Source organism: Nannospalax galili, unplaced genomic scaffold (genome assembly GCF_000622305.1).
Source record: "Nannospalax galili isolate Female #2095 unplaced genomic scaffold, S.galili_v1.0 scaffold1046, whole genome shotgun sequence".
NCBI classification, from domain to species: domain Eukaryota; kingdom Metazoa; phylum Chordata; class Mammalia; order Rodentia; family Spalacidae; genus Nannospalax; species Nannospalax galili.
Genome location: NW_008354526.1, coordinates 275647 through 290570, shown reverse-complemented (window position 1 = coordinate 290570; position 14924 = coordinate 275647). Strand labels below are relative to the sequence as shown.

The 14924-nt window shown below is 39.7% G+C and overlaps 1 protein-coding gene across 3 annotated transcripts in view; it reads right to left on the bottom strand.

Annotated features, from left to right (window-relative positions):
- Ryk (receptor like tyrosine kinase) overlaps window positions 1–14924 on the bottom strand; it is a 98215-nt gene that overhangs the window by 46608 nt on the left and 36683 nt on the right. For all 3 annotated transcript variants that reach the window (XM_008851724.3, XM_008851723.2, XM_017802841.2), the window contains exons 3-6: window positions 13878–13977; window positions 11321–11455; window positions 7905–7958; window positions 3102–3246 (exon numbers count right to left, since the gene is read on the bottom strand). In XM_008851724.3, the coding sequence (XP_008849946.1) occupies window positions 3102–3246; window positions 7905–7958; window positions 11321–11455; window positions 13878–13977 (434 nt within the window). The remainder of the gene's footprint in view (window positions 1–3101; window positions 3247–7904; window positions 7959–11320; window positions 11456–13877; window positions 13978–14924) is intronic.

Below are 14924 nucleotides of genomic sequence, written 5' to 3'. Positions count from 1 at the left end.
AGGCAGTTAGGGTAAAAAGACCCCAAAGAAATGTAGCTAGTTTCTTGGCTAAAAGTCAAAATGTCCTTGGGCCTATTAGCAACATACTGTTCCAAAGGCCAAAAATGTCAAAAGTATTTGGGAGTTTGTATCTAATCCTTACAAGATTTTAGGGTTACCACTTCAGAGGGGGGAATGTTGGAGGGGAGTGGGCATGGATTTGATCAAAACACCTTTTATATATGTATGAAATTCTCAATAAAGTTTTATAAAAATTAAAAAAAAAAAAAAACCTCACAGGAACGTGCCTGGAGTGTCCCAAGTGCTTCACAGAATTACAACACAGAAGTACTACAAACCAGAGAGTTCAATAGTGTCATCCTCCACTAGTCTTAATGGTACAATCCTGGAAAAAGCTATTTTCTCTTTAAGCCTGTTTCTTCATCATTATAACATGATTAGCAAGTAGACTCTATGCCAAGAGAACAAATAGGTGTCTCTTAAATACTATCGGAGTACTGGACAGGAACTTTCTGGTCCATCACCATTAGCATGCCTGGTTTGTAATGAATAAATGCTAGTAGAATGGGAAATACCTGAAGAAGAAACCACTACTAACACACTGCAACTTTCTGAGAATGAAATTTGTCATAATGGCACTTGCTATATATAAGTATTCAAACATGTTCTAACATTTTACAGTATTATTTCACTAAAACCTCACTGTATCTTTGTTGGACATATATCTCTGCTTCACAGATGAGGAAACCATGAAGCTAGTCAGTAGAACAGTCAAACTTTCAACACAGATGGCCTGGCCCCAGAGGCCATGCTCCTAACTACTAGGCTGCACTCAGGAACAAGCAATAATACAAGTTGCTTTTACTCAGACAACATTTAGAAACTTAGAGAAAAAAGGAATTCCAATTTATGGGCAATAACTAATTATTTCAGCAGCTAGATGCATATGCCCTGTGGAATCTGAAAGTTATGACCTATATGAGTTCAAAGTAAATGCACCTTTTGAGTGTCAAGATTGGTTTGTGAGCTGGGCATTGTGGCACGTACTGTAATCACATTGTTGGGGATCAGGAGTCCATAGCCAAGGATCACTGGGCAACATGAGACCTGTCTCAAAAACCCAAAAAGAAAAACCAAAAAGACTGACTTATGACTGTTGTGCTCTTCAGTGAACCTCATTACTGTACTTAAAAGTCATATACGAAATGTGTGAATCGACTTTTATCCCCTTCAAATGCTTCCAAATGCCATTTCTGTAAAATTCTCTGTAAAGTCATCTAACTCCACTACTATCAAAACACTCTGAAACACATCACCCACTGTCTTTGTTAGCTTTAGCTTTCAACTTGACAGAGCCTACAGTCATATGAGGGAATCTGAATTGAGTGATTTCCCAATTCAGATTGGCCTGTTTTCATGTATGTGAGAAATTGTCTTGACTGGTGATTGAAGCGGGAGGGCCTAGCGCACTGTAAGCAGCACCATCCCTAGGCAGGTGGGCCTGGCTATTTAAAAAAACTAGTTGAGCATGGGTCAGTTAGCAATCCAGTAAGCAGTGTTCCGTGTTTTCTGCTCCAGGTTACAGCCTTCAGGTTAATGCCTTGAGTTCTTGCCCTGACTTCCCTCAAAGATGGATTACTAGAAGAATAAGGTGAAATAAACTCTTTCTTCCCCTAAGTTGCTTTTAGTCAGTGTTTTATCACAGCAAAAGAAAAGCAAACTAGAGCACCCACATATATCCCTTTCCATTCCCATCATTTTTCTCTTCTTTTTCCAGTCAAGTAAGGAAAGGAGCACAATGAAGACAAAGTACTTAGGACCAAGTACTGACTCCAACCAGCACCTGGACCTCTCAGGTTCTTGTTTACACAAGAAGTGCTTACCTCATGTGTGTATAACACAATGTTGAGACTGAGAATTCAGCAAGGAGTAAGACACTTTGCTCTCTGACCGGAGAGAGCTTACATTCTAGTAGGCAGGATAAGACAAAACAGAAATCACAGAAGGAAAAAGTATAATTGCCACCAAAGAAGAGAAACAGACAGAGAAAAGAGAGATAGATGGTTAGAGAAGCTTGGAAAAGGCCTTGGAAAAGATAGTGGGTTGGAGCATGAAGAAAATCCCAGTGGCCCCAGCATGAACAAAAACTCTGAAGGGCAAGGCACAGAGAAGGTGAGAGTAAGGAATCACTTGACAAGGTACAAGTCAGTATTCAGTAAGAGGAGCAGAAAAAGTTCAAAGTTCAAAGCCAAGTCAGAAAGCTAGAAATGTCTTTAGTCAGTATACAGGAGTCACCGAGGAGGGCAAAGAGAGTTGAAGGTTGGAAAGACCTATCTACCATTCTGTCTTTACCTCTCACTGCACTCTGGCCATCACGTCAGCCTTCTTGTCATCTCTGACTCACCCAGACCAGAGAAGCACCTTTTGTATTCCCACACACATATACATATCACAATCATCAATTTATACACATATAATTATGGGTTAACATGAAAGAAACTTGACACCAAGTATATGATTAATTTTTGTAACACTAACACTTAGCATAATATCTAAGCCAGTATATCTCAAATATGCTGTACATCAGAATCATTTAAGAAACTTTAAAAAAATGTTGATGCTCCAAGACAACCCCAAAGTGATATCAGAATCTCTAGAAGGTGGTTTGTTTGAAAAGGTTCTCCTTGACTCTAATGTATAACCAGGTACAAAAACAATGTCTTAGAGCATAGTAAATACTCAAGTGTTTCCTGGACAGATGGACGTATGGACGATAGAGGGAGGAACTAGATGGAAGAAAAAGGGCAGCTTTAAAAAGGTGATAGGAATCTGGAGTAGTTGAGCCAGTGAGGATGAAAAACATACCTAGCCCTTTACTTCTTCCCCCAACAAGTAATAAGCTTTAACTCCACAAAATTTAAAAGATAAAAATAAAAGCAGACAAACAGAAAGGTGGTAATCAGGACATCTTATTTTTTTCTTTAGTTAGGGCTTTATCATCCTCCCTCTTCTCCATACCAATATGCATGGTCTGTGGGGGCACTCATGTAAATGCAGGTAACTGCTTTTATTTTTTTCCTTTCCCAAAATATGTACTATACCTGTCATCCAGTTCAATCCTTTTCATACTATGAAGGTGCAAAACAGCTAATATTATTGCTACGAGAAATATTACTGCACAACACACCCCTACACTGATATAAAACACACGCGTGGAAGTAGTTGGAGCTGCATGTACAGGATCATCTGAAATAAAAATGAAAAGCACATTAGGCTTTTTAAACAAATCTGACCAAGTGCTTTGTGATCTAATGTACATAATTGAGTGGCCTGTACTCAAAAAGATCTGCATTGCACTATGCTCATTCTTTAAGATCAGGTAACAGTAGCCTTCTGTTCACTCAATTTGAGGTTTTTGTTAAAGAAAATTTTAAATAAAATTTCTGATAAACACATAAACTTATCCCAGTGCATAAAGTGCACAAAGCTGAGCTGTATCCCACAGCATTCTCTACAGCTAAGAAATGTTCTACAGTGTATTTACAGAAACAGACAAATGGATTATCTAGTCAAACACAGGAGCCACTTGCCACCTTAGCTATGTGGCAGTGAAACACTAATAAATTAACTTTGTCAATTTTATTTCATGTTAATGAGTTTATAGTTTCAAAGCAATATGACTAATAGTTACCCTAATGGACAGAGAACAGTTCTTTTGAGTAATAAAAATGAATTTGCCTCTTTAATTTTTTAAAAGTTTTATTGGTTAAATAAAATTACATCCAGCTAATATTTTTTTAAAAAAAAAAAAAAAGAAATGGCTCAGAAATAAGAAAAATAACCCAATGCACTTGCACGTGCAGGCATCTACAAAGACGCAGACACACAGAGGTTGAGTAAGGTGGTGTATACTCGTAGGGCTGAGATGGGAAGACGACAAGCAAGGCAAACTTAGGAGGGCCACACAGATCCAAAGATACTTTATGAGCAAGCAGAGCAAAGACATACCGACAAGCACAACTGGCATGCCTAGACAGTCTCAGAAGTTTTGGGGGGTGGGGTTGTTTGCCTCCTGAGTCCTGGGTTTAAAGGCATGCACTTCCATGCCCCGTGAGTCAGGGAAACTGACAATGTGTAGTCACATCATAATTCTACTGAAAAAAACACCTGAGGAATTTTTTGGTTTATCCCCAATTAAGATGGGAAATCGCTGCAAGAGTTCAAAGGAATGACGCATGTAGTCATCTACGAAGCTGATGACAGCTAGGTGAAGACAGCTGCAGAGGGGAGAGCAGAGGGAACGAATCACAAAGACAGCGGGGCGGGCCAAGAAAGGGACTGCAGTGGTTTGGCTAGGAGTGTCAGAGGGAAGGGGAGAAATGAAGAGGTGTGAAGCAGAGTCAGCAGACTTTACTGAGGTAGAAAGGAAAAGGAACCGAAGCTGGGGCTTAAGGAGTCACTTGGATGTCGCCTTTGTAAGAGAAAAGAAATGGGTTGGGGGAAGTTAACAATCAAGAGGGTTTCTTTCTTTTGTTTTGGTCTTGTCCAAGTTAAATAAATCTGAACTCACTAGCAAACATCCATGTGGAGAAGTCCAATTAAAAGGAATACATGTATTGGGCTGGAGAAATGGCTCAGTGAGTAAAGTGCTTGCTGTGCAAACCTGACAATCTGAATTTGGATCACCAGAATAGCATACAAAGCCAGATGTGATGGTGTGCACCTATATCATAGCACTCCTCCAGCAAGATGGGAGGCAGAGACAGGAGAATTGCCCAGAAGCTTGTGACTCCCAAAGTTCTCCTCAGACCTACACAATGTGTGCTATGGTGCATGTGTATGTGCACACATGTTCACGAGCACACACACAGGGGGCAGGGGGGTGGAGAAAGATACACAAGTATAGACTTCTGAGGACAGGTCCAGACAAAAGATGAAAATTATAGCTCTTAGAAAAAATGGAGGATGGGGAGGTGTCTGGAAGGGATAGGGGTGAATATGGTCAAAATATATTGTATGCCTGTATGCAATTTTCAAAACACAAATATAAAATATTATATTTTTTAAAAAACAGAAAAAGGAAAAACAGGACTGTTCTCAGAATTTTAAACTTCAAGTCAGACACAGTGGCGCATGCTTACAATCCTAGCACTCAGGAAGGCTGAGGAAGGAGGATTCTGAATTTGAGGCTAGCCTGGGCAACACAGCAAGATTTTGTCTCAAAACAACAAACAACCAGAAAGTAAAAGTTTAAGTCTAAAAAGAAAACATCAAAACAGATTAATGCAAGAGACAACTGGCTTCTAGAACAGCTAGATGTAGCCTAAATGAAGGCCTGATTCTCCGCCAGACTATCTGCATGCCACTAAGGGTTGTTAAGACTTGTGAGAGGCCAAAAAGTCCCTAGGACATGCGTGAACAACGCTGTCCAAGTGGTGCCCAGGGCACGGCAAGGGACACAGCTTTGCTGGGCAGATCCGTACATGGGCACTTTGCCAGTCACCTCCAATCTCCAGGCAATGTAGGCAGTGTTCGCACTCCTCACTGTCAGAACCTGGTTGCCTTCAGATCCCAGGTGTCACTTTCCTTAGAAAACTGTTGCTCACTCCTTCAGAAGAGGTTCCATGCTCTTCCTCAGGGCTCCCAAAGCCCCACGTGCCCCTCATCACACAGCACTGAATGCTGCATTGTTATCACTGCCTGCTGCCTTCTCCATCTCCCTCAGAATACTCTAAGCCCTTAAGGGCAGGGTCTGTTTGCTCAGGTTAACCCTCTGCCTCAGTCATATCACTTAGTACACTGTAGACTCAATAAATGTTGACTAGGTGGGTAACAGCAGGAAGGAGGAGCAAGGAAGAGACAGAAGCCAAGAACATGTAACACTGCTCTTAGTGAGAGATAACACCCTATTCACATAAGCAATAAAGAAAGGGCAGAAAGTCACTAGGATTTTTAAAGTAAACTCTGGAAGCAGTGACATTTAATTTTTTCTTCCATCTCAGAGACAAATTCAAAGGAAAGAATCTAGCAAGTACAAAATCTCTCATTTTGTGTTTAAAAAGTCTATTTTGAAACATTCAAATATTTTGTGGTCTGAGGTGTTAAAAAGATGAAAAAGAAGCAGAATTCATACCAAAAGAGGTAGTCCTAAGTCTAATTAAGTGCAAAATTTAACTACTAGTTACAGGAAAGAGTTAAAAGCAAGTTAAAGGACATTAGAAGGATGCATGCCATGAAAAGTTCCATGGGATGAAAATGACATAATTTGATCAATTAAAAAGGAGTGTTTTGTGATTAACAAAAAACGCTTATCAGCCAAACACACTGTGTACAGGCTTCATTTATATCATGATTCAGGAGAGGAAACTGCAAAAGTATGATTTGGGGACACTTTAGGTTAATGTGAACATGGACTAGTAGAAGATACCAAGGAATTACTGCTAGTTTTGCTAAACGTGATAAATCAAAATGAGTATATGTTGGGTGATTGGGTGTGTGGGTTTTCTTTTTTAAAGACCTTTTAAAAATGTGATGTTTCTGAGATGTGCTTTAAAACATATTAACTCATCCCTAACCCATCAAAACTGGAGGCAGCAGTCAATGGAAGAACACTGGCAAATCTCATCATTACTAAAACTCACAAGTGATCATCAGAGCATACTCTGAACTATGTCTGTGCAACTTTCCTCTTAAAAGTTTAGGTCTCTTTCTGTAAAGATAATCTGGCATTCTTTTAAGATATTCATGTTAATGCTATCTCAAGAAAAGAACAACTCAATTTTACACGTCCATATATGAAAAGGAAACAAGCAGAACTACTAGTACTGTATTAGCAGTATTCGTAGTGTTTAAAATGCAGCCAATAACAACAACAAAAATCAACTCTGCCTAGCAAAACTTCTTCTCCGTGTGTTTAAATGACATAGATCTGGGCTGGGAATATATAGCACAGATAGCAGAGTGCTTCCCAAGCATATATGAGGTCCTGAGTTTAATCCCAAGCACCACATAAACCAGGTGTAGTGGTACATGTCTATAATCCCAACACTCCAGATGTGGAGACAGGAAGATGAGAAGTTCAAGGTCATCTTTAGCTACATACATAAGGAGTTCCAGGTGAGACTGAGCTAGAGACCCAGTCTCTCTCTTTTTCTACTTATGCATGCTCTATCTATGTGTTTGAATATGTGTGCATGTGTATGTATAGAACAGAGATCAACCCTGAGTATCTTCCTCTATTACTTTCCAACTTATTTTTTGAGACATAGAGTCTCTCACTGAACCTGGAGCTCACTGATTGGCTAGGCTAGCTTATCCAAGAGTACTGGAGATCGGCCCGCCTTTTGCCCCTCTCCCACCCCCTGCCACATGACCCTCAAGGCTAGGGTTACGGGTGTGCACCACAGTGCCCAGCTTTTACTTAGGTGCTAGGAACCTGATCCTCTGTAAGCACTTTATTCACCAGGCCCTCTCCCCAGTCCTCCATCTCAAAATAAAATTTAAAAAATAAGTAAATAACATAAACTTGCACTTTCACCTAGATGAAATTCACTAAGAGGTTCAGGCCACAAGTCAGATTTTCTAACACTAAAAATCTTACACATATTTTTTATATTTATTCTTTAATTAGGACTACTCGAAAAACACCATGATATAAATTCTAGCTACTAAAAGCTTTTAATATCTTGTTTTATAAAATATAAATCTGAATTCTCAAAATATTCACTATTCTGATAGTTTCTTCATTTGATATCTATATCATTCTACAAAACATCATAAATAAATAATAGCCAAGCATTATCATCACTGGAAACCAGTTTTCAGAGTTTCATGCAATCGTGTTCATATGCATTCAGGCATTTTTCACCTCTAATGATGGAGAAAGAGAATACAGCAACACTTACAAATAGTTCTGCTAGTGTTTTTGTCCAAAGCTGAAGTTTTTACTTCTTCAAGTTCTGAATTAAAAGGAAAAGAAAATGTACTTCAGAAATTCCTTTTGGTTAAAAGCTTTAAATACTATAACATTTTTAAAATTTTTCTGACAGTGCTGGTTCTGTGAGAACATTGCTTGAACTAAGTAACAATGATTTGTTGCAAGAAAATAAAAGCTACTCTACCATTCTAATAATCATCAGTATAATCATCAATCAAGAAACAACCTGTGTCAGTTACTTAAGACGCTCAATGAAATAGTTTCTGTGGTCAAGAGTGGAGGGAAATTTTTTCTAGAGAGTTACACCTTTTAACATTCCACAAAGCACAAGTGTGCTTACTATGGCAGGCAGTTTTTAAAACAATATTTTTATCTATTATTTTTATTTGATGTGTTTAAGTGTATTGCCTGTATGTGTGTAAGCGCACCTGTGTCGTGCAATGCCCACAGGGGTGAGAAGAGGGCATTGGATCCCCTGGAACTGGAGTTAGGACAGTTGTTAGCCACCATGTGGGTACTAGGAATCGAACCCAGGTCCTCTGCAAGAGCAGTGAGTGCTCTCAACCACTGAGCCAACTATCCTACCTACCTACCAAGTAGGTAGTTTTTTAAATGTAATAGGCTAGAAAACCAGATAAATAAATACAACAGGATCAGACATTAAGCAAAAGTCATGAACATGAACTGAATGATTAAAGTGGCCAAACTATGGCCCCCAGATTAAGAAGGTGGTATATTTTAAACTTAAATCTAAAACTGAACAGAAGTTAGGCATGGTGGTACATCTGTAATCCCAACTACTCAGGAGCATGGGGACCACAAGCTCAAGGCCTGACTTGGCTATACCGCAAATTCAAGGCCTGCTTGGATAACTTAGTGAGACCCTGTCTTGAAAAAAATTTTTTTTTAATTTTTTAAACTTGTTTTTACTGATTTTTTTTTAATTTTATGTGTATGAGTTTTTTGCCTACAGGTATGTACATACACCCATGTGTACAATGCCTGGGAAGACCAGAAGAGGGTATTATATCCCCTGGAACTAGAGTTACACAAGTTGTTAGCTGCTGTGTGGGTGCTGGACCTTAACTCTGGTCCAATACAAGAGCACTCAGTGCTCTTAATCACTGAGCCATCTCTCTAGATCTTTAAAAAAAATAATAATAATAGAGCTATGGCTATAGCTTACTGGTGGAGCACTTGACTAGCATACCCTGGGTTCAACCCCCAGGATCGATCCATCCATCCATCCATCCATCCATCCATCCATCCATCTAACCATCCATCCATCTTTTCACTTACTGGTTATGCAAGCCTCGGCAGCCTCTCTAGGGCCCAGTCTCCCCATGCCATTTATTTACTGACTAGGTTGAAGTGTCTCTACAGTATCCTTTGGCTTTAAACTTACATGAAAGTAAGTACATAACTCATAGAACTAAAAATGTACCAAAGCATCAAAGCTAAAGACACTTATTTTTTATTTTAAAATTATCCATTTTTCAATGCAGGGTAGCTTTTTTGTTGGTATTAATCTGGACATTTGCCACTGTAACTCACTTGCTGATCTCAGGTGTTTAAATAGCACTGAGGAATAATTTCAACTAGAAAACTTGTTAACAGGCAGTTTCACAAAGAGGCCGTTTGCCTCTCAGCTGTACTGTTTTGTCTGGCCTTGGCCATGTTATTCAGATTTTCTGGAAACATACTAGCTAGGGTTATTGTAAGATTTAAATGGACTTAATACATGTTAAATACACAGTAAGCACTCATTGAGTTTATGGTTTGTTTTGTTTCTACATTAAACAGTAACCAGTTCTACCTATGAGTAAATTCTGGGCACTTTACCCTTGTGCTATATAAAAATCTAGATAACCTTTAAAAAGAATTTGTTGTTGCTGTTATTTTATTTATTTTTGCTTTTGTATGTCTGAGGGTTTTGCCTGGTAAGTGCACCACGTTTGTGCAGTGCCACAAAGGCCCAAAGAGAGCGTAAGATCCCAGGAACTGGAGCTATAGCTGGTTTCAAGTCACCATATGGTTGCTAGGAACCAAACCCAGGTCCTCCAGAAGAGCAGCCAGTGCTCTTAACTCTGTTAAGCCATCACTCCAGTCCCAAGAAGAATTCTTAAAAAATTTTTGGTCTTTTTTGAGACAGGGTCCCCCTGTAGCCTCAGCTGGCCTGGAATTCATTATGTAGACCAGGCTGGCCTTGAACACACAGAGATCTGCCTGCCTCTGCCTCTGCTGGGATTAAAAGCATGTGCCACCACACCTGGCCACATTCTTAAATTTTTCTCAGGGGCTGGAGAGATGGCTCAGTGAGGTTAAGCACACTGGTTGCTCTTCCAGGACCCAGGTTTGGATCCCAGCACCCATAGTGTGGCTAACAACTGTCCATAACTCCAGTTTCAGGGGAATCTGATGCCCTCTTCTGACCTCCACAGGCAACTGCATAAGATATGCAGGCAATACACTCATACACATAAAATATAAAATAAAAATAATTTTAAATTTAAAAAAATGTTATTATTATTTTTTTTTTATGTGTACGAGTATATTGCTTGCATGTATGTGAGTGCACCCATGTCATGCAATGCTGCAGAGGTCAGAAGAAGGCTTCGGATTCCCCTGGAACTGGAGTTAAGGACGGTTCATAGCCGCCATGTGGGTGATGGGAATCAAATCCAGGTCCTCTGCAAGAGCAGTCAGTGGTCTTAACCACTGAGCCAACTGTCCAGTCCCAACTTTAAATTTTTTTAAAAACTTTTTTTAATCAATTGACAGCATGTTGGAATGCATTCACATCCACAGTGATTTCCTGAGTAACAGATAATATAATTCAAACCCAAAATAACTAATTATTTATTAAACACCCACATGTGGCATTCTAATTTTTGGCTAGATTTAATTATCTTTTTAAAAATCTCTGGAACAGCACAATGCTTATTTTACAGATGAAAAAATGAGCCTAGGAGGTTAAAAGTACCTTATCTAAGCAGCCTGAACAGAGCTGTCATTCCAACCCAGGTTCACCTGACCCCAGCACTGCTTCTGCAGAGGAGCAAATTCTCAGTTCCCAGTTGCTTGGTGGCTCCTGTCAGATGTATCTACTTCTTTACCTCCCAGACACTTGGGGACTATTCCACATTTGTAATGGAAAAACATCTCAGTAGTTCAGACAAAACTGAGAAAGGGACAGCATGGGGCTGACACCCTGGCTACAAAGTATAGGGGATTACCCTAGATTTCATTCACCAATGTGCTTTCCTTTTCTCATTTGCAACTATAATCAAAACTTGGTCATAATTAAATCTGTAAAAAGAACAACACAATCCATTATTGATCTTGTATCTACATGAGACACAGTTTATTAAATAAATTCCTTACTTTTGTAGCACATTTTCCTTCGTTTAAAAATGAGGACTGTAAAATTTTGTGAAGAATTTACTGTCAAGTTGAGCTGCATTAGTATCATGACCTCAGAATCTACTTTGCCAGTACAGGAAAGCTCGACCCGAAACACTGTTTAAAAAAAGAGAAAAAATTTTAATTTTCTAAAAATCAGTTATCAATGCTCCCAATGGTACATCTAACATTTTTATTTATTTCTGCCCAAATAAAACAAAAATAATTTTTAAATACAGGAACTAAAGAGAGGCTTTTGGACACTGCCTTTCTATACCACCACAGCTCTATTCATTACATTTTGTTCACTATACATACAAAAGTTAATGTTGAAAAAGAGAGTAAGGCATAGATAAAGGGACAATTATTTTGAATACCTGTTTGTGGTTTTTATTATGCTAGTTTGTCTTCTAAGTTCTGCTATTCCAATACACTAACACTACAAAATCAAAACGCAAACCCTCTTGACCTTACACATCTCACCAGCAACAGTAACACCAAAATCACACGATAAAAGGAAACAGTACCAAAATGTAATTAAACATTGGTCCTAACTGCTTAAAAAATGTGAGTATCAGAATGAAAGCACTAACATCATCATTATATGTATTGTTACTTGCAGGGCAAATGTGAGATACCCAAAATAAACTATGCTACCACTCCTAGGACAGTCATCCCCTCCAGGCGTCCAGGAAAGGGGCAGAACATGAGAAGATCAGACACACTGAACAAGGACATGGTAGAGTTCTTGTTGGGCTTAGAACTGTGAAGTAATGGTTGGGCAGATACATATATTTCTAGGAAATAAATATATCACTATTGGGGAAAATTATAATAAACCTAGAAACAAAACTGACAAATTTTCAGCTATAAATTTTAAACATTTCTGTCTAAATAGGACTAGCTTTAAAAGGTATGTACGTCTGCCGGTCGTGGTAGCACATGCCTTTTAGTCCCAGCACTTGGGAGACAGAGGCAGGCAGATCTCTGTGAGTTCAAGTCAAGGTCAACCTGGTCTACATAGTGAGTTCAAGGCCAGCTGGAGCTACAGGGAGAAAGAAAGGTATGTATTTCTATTAATTTTACAAGATAGCTATTTCAGTCCATCTAATATTTTTTTATTTTATGTATATGAGTGTATTGCCTACATGTATGTAAGTGCACTCATGTCATACAATGCCCACAGAGTCAGAAGAGGGTATCGGATTCTCCTGGAACTGGAGTCATGGACAGCTGTTAGCCACCATGTGGATGCTGGAAACCGAACACAGGTCCTCTACAAGGACCTTAACTTTAACCACTCTTAACCACTGAGTCATCTCTCCAGCCCCTAGTTCATCTTTTTTTAAAAAATGTTTTGGTTTAAGATTCTTTTCCCACAAACTTAGAAGATATTATTCCACCATCTATGAGTATATCAGAGATTCAGGCATTTCTGAACATTCTTGATGCGCTATAAAAATGAGCCTTCCAGCACTGTCTAAAGCTCAGATTAACACATGTGTCACTAATGATGAATTCAACTGCCAGAAAAAGTTCTACAACACTGATGTAGTTTATGCTTTTAATTTTTTTAAATTTCCATTTTCAGGCCGGGCATGGTGGCGCACGCCTATAGTCCCAGCACTTGGGAGGCAGAGGCAGGCAGATCTCTGCAAATTCAAGGCCAGCCTGGTCTACATACTGAGTTCCAGGACAGCTGGGGCTACAGGGAGACCTTGTCTCAAAAAGACCCCCCCCAAAAAAATTTCCATTTTCTTAAAATCTCCCATGTTCTAGAGCCTTTCTGAAGACTCCACTCAAAACCTCTTAAAGTGGTAGAAATAAGAGACTTCTTCCATTTATTCAGATGTGGATTGAGTACCTGCCTACTTCGAACCAAGTGCTATGCTAGGCAACAACGAATCACCAGAGACTGCAGTTCATTAAGAGTTAAATGCAAGTTGCTACAGACAAGAACAGAAGAGTTAACCACTGGAAGGGGAGAAGGAGACAGGAAAAGGATGCATCTTACAGAAAGGATGCATGAGAATTCATGAGCAAAAATAAAGAAAGATGGTTCCAAATAGAGGTTAGCATGTGCAAAGGCCTAGGTAGCACAACTGCCCATAGTCTGAAACTGCTAGAATGCTGGGGCAAGTACAGCAGGAAGGGAAAGATTAGGAAGTCTGCAATATAACAGCTGACTACAGCAGGGGCACTAAAGGGTTTGATGCCCTGTGGTCAACACAAATGTAGGCTTACCATCCAAGCCAAGGTGTGGGATGTGGGAATTAAGCCAAGAGGGGTAAGACCAGAGACAAGGGCTCATGTGGAGGTCATGCCAGCAACACAGAAAAGTAGGGAAAGAAGACCTAAGCAAAGACAGCTGTAGAAGGATCAAACAGTATCCATCAAAAGTACTTTCCAAAGCACTTATATATCTTACATGAACCAGGTAAGGCACAGTACACATCAATAAACTGTCCTTTTAGTGACAGGAGAGACACTGTTGGAAGCAGTACACTAAGTCTGTCTTTAAGCAAGTGCTCTTACTCACCTGATAAAGTGCGTGGAACTTCCCCCTGAACAGAAATATTGACCTGGGGCATGTCCATAGCCACAAAATTGTCTACTTGGAATCCCAGCTTATATTCAACCTGTAAAATGGAAAGAAGTAAAACAACTGGACCTGTGACAATAGAAAGAACTTCCTTAATTAGCTCATTAATTAATCAGTATATAAGCCATTAATATGTACACATAGTCCCACTACCAAAAAAAAAAAACAAACTGTTATAGTCTTACGAATAAATAAACTGGATAGACATTCAACAAGCATGTCACTATCTACTTGGTGTCTAGAACAGTACCACCACTCTCCCCTAAAATCTACCAGCTAGGATGGCAGTCTTCCTGACAACAATGATATAGGGTGCCACCCCTGGGCAGGTGGGCCTGTGCTGCATAAGAAAGCAGGCTGAGCAGGGGCCAAGGGAGCAAAGCCAGTAAGCAGTGTTCCTCCATGGCCTGTGCTCCAGCTCCTGCTTCCAGGTTCCAGCCCTGAGTTCCTACCTTGGGCTCCCTGATGAACTGCAACCTGGGAGATGTAAGACAAATAAACCCTTTCCTCCCCAAGTTGGTATTGGTCAGAGTATTTTGTCACAGCAATGAAGAACAAACCAGGACAACTATCAAAACAGAAGCCCTGGGGGGCCAGGCATGAAGAACTAAGAGGCTGAGATACATAACTTACAGATCATAGCTACTTATCAATGTCTTCTCTAGTTGACACATGCCTAGCTCTAAGGGTCCCTGTGAGACTAACAAATTGTTCCAACACATGACTTTCTCACATAATATCTAAGCCATATTCTCTAGTTTACTCTTACCAACTGTTATACCTTTGATGTGGAATGTTCCCCAAAGGCTCGATGGGAGGTGGTAGAACCTTTGGGAGGTAAAGCCTGGTAAGAGGTTTGTTTAGGTCATTGGGGACATATATATACCAAAGCAGGATTATAGGATCTACCTCTTCCTTCTCCCTTTGCTTCATGGCTATGAGGTAAGTGGGCTGGGGTTTTGCTCTAATACAGGCTCCCATCAT